The sequence below is a fragment of the Penaeus chinensis genome, chromosome 21 (genome assembly GCF_019202785.1).
Source record: "Penaeus chinensis breed Huanghai No. 1 chromosome 21, ASM1920278v2, whole genome shotgun sequence".
Lineage (NCBI taxonomy): Eukaryota > Metazoa > Arthropoda > Malacostraca > Decapoda > Penaeidae > Penaeus > Penaeus chinensis.
Genome location: NC_061839.1, coordinates 17,339,606 through 17,342,105, shown reverse-complemented (window position 1 = coordinate 17,342,105; position 2,500 = coordinate 17,339,606). Strand labels below are relative to the sequence as shown.

The 2,500-nt window shown below is 27.7% G+C and overlaps 1 protein-coding gene across 4 annotated transcripts in view; it reads left to right on the top strand.

Moving 5' to 3' along the window:
* Positions 1-2,500, top strand: part of LOC125036483 (armadillo repeat-containing protein 8-like) — a 26,204-nt gene that overhangs the window by 13,603 nt on the left and 10,101 nt on the right. For all 4 annotated transcript variants that reach the window (XM_047629100.1, XM_047629101.1, XM_047629099.1 and 1 more), the window contains 2 exons: positions 582-743; positions 868-1,014. In XM_047629100.1, coding sequence (XP_047485056.1) covers positions 582-743; positions 868-1,014 — 309 coding nt within the window. The remainder of the gene's footprint in view (positions 1-581; positions 744-867; positions 1,015-2,500) is intronic.

Below are 2,500 nucleotides of genomic sequence, written 5' to 3'. Positions count from 1 at the left end.
AAGGAGGGAGGGAAGGAAGGAGGGAAGGAAGGAAGGAAGGAAGGAAGGAAGGAAGGAAGGAAGGAAGGAAGGAAGGAAGGAAGGAAGGAAGAAAGAAAGAAAGGAGGGAAAGAAGGAAGGAGGGAGGGAGAGAGGGAGGGAGGGAGGGAGAAAGGGAGAAAGGGAGAAAGGAAGGAAAGAAGTAATGAATGAAAGAAGAGAAGGGAAGGAGGGGGTTGGTTGGAATTAAGGAGGGAATTTAGGAAGGATGGAGGGAGGAGAGGGAGGAAAAAGAAAGTATAATAGGAGAGAGGGATGGAAAGAGCAAGAGAGAAAAGAAAATCAGGAGAGGTAAAGAGATGGAGGGTATAAATGAAGGAGAGAGTTAGAGGAGAACATGAAGAAAAGAGAAAGAAGAAGAGGAAGGGAAGGAGAAAGTAAAAAGGAAGGGGAAAGGAGAGGGATGAAGAGAGATTGGATGGGTGGTGGAGAGGAAGGGAAGAGGAAGGAGAGTATTGATATGAATATGCCTTTGATATATGTGTACTAAATAAAAACTTGCATGCTTTTGTTAGTAGTAATGCCTACATTTTTCTTTATAGGCTTCCATCCTGCACCACTTAGGAACTGATCAAATATTCCGACTACTGTCGGACACAGATGTTCACATCCTCATGAAAACTCTAGGTCTGCTGAGAAACCTTCTGTCAACAAAGGCCCATATTGACCAGATTATGCAAAGTCATGGAAAAGAAATTATGCAGGTAAGATTTTGTGAAAAGGCACAGTGTGCAGTGCAACACAAGTGCTGTGTGACTTACAAATGTTGTGTGAGATACTGGTTCTTCATTTAAATGTTGGTAATCAAAAGAGTTCTTAATTTTTCAGGCAATCATCTTAATCTTAGAAGGAGAACACTCAGCTGAGGTGAAGGAGCAAGCACTCTGCATTTTGGCTAATATTGCCGATGGAGACATGGCCAAGTCTGCCATTATGTCCAATGAAGATGTACTCAAGAAGCTAATGAATTATATGGTAGGTATATTTGAAATTATATATGTACATAATAATGGAATATATTCTTTGATATGATAATGATGATGACACTAATATTAATATTTATAAAAATATTTTTTAAAATGATATTGATATTAATTTGATACTGATATTAATATTGATATTGATATTAATATTGATATTGATATTAATATTGATATTGATATTGATATTGATATTAATACTACTGTGGATACTGAAAATAATTATTGTAATAATGAAAATGACAATGATCATAAAGAAGATAATGATAATGATAAGATTAATGATGGGGATGATATTGGTAAAGATATTTATAGTAATGATAATGATAATAATAATAATAATGTTAGTAATGATAATGATAGTAATATTAACCCAAAACCGACAGGCGTGGCATGTAAAAATAATAGTATTAATTGTTAGTGATATTAATAACTAATGATAAGAATGATAATTAATAATAATAGATAATACTGATGATAGTAAATTGATTGGGAGGCATTATTACCAATAATGGTAATGATGATGATGATGGTGATAGTAATGATAATAGTATTAGTATTAGTGATAGTAATAGTAATGATAATGATGATAACAATGATAATGATTATATTGATATTGATGATGATCATGATGATCATGTTGACATGATAATGATAAGATTAATGATGGGGATGATATTGGTAAAGATATTTATAGTAATGATAATGATGATGACACTAATATTAATATTTATAAAAATATTTTTTAAAATGATATTGATATTAATATTGATATTGATATTAATTTGATACTGATATTAATATTGATATTGATATTGATATTGATATTAATTTGATACTGATATTAATATTGATATTGATATTGATATTGATATTAATTTGATACTGATATTAATATTGATATTGATATTAATTTGATACTGATATTAATATTGATATTGATATTAATATTGATATTGATATTGATATTGATATTGATATTGATATTGATATTAATTTGATACTGATATTAATATTGATATTGATATTAATTTGATACTGATATTAATATTGATATTGATATTAATTTGATACTGATATTAATATTGATATTGATATTAATATTGATATTGATATTGATATTGATATTGATATTAATTTGATACTGATATTAATATTGATATTGATATTAATACTACTGTGGATACTGAAAATAATTATTGTAATAATGAAAATGACAATGATCATAAAGAAGATAATGATAATGATAATAATAATAATAATGTTAGTAATGATAATGATAATAATAATAATAATGTTAGTAATGATAATGATGATAACAATGATAATGATTATATTGATATTGATATTGATATTAATATTGATATTGATATTAATATTGATATTGATATTAATTTGATACTGATATTAATATTGATATTGATATTAATTTGATACTGATATTAATATTGATATTGATATTAATTTGATACTGATATTAA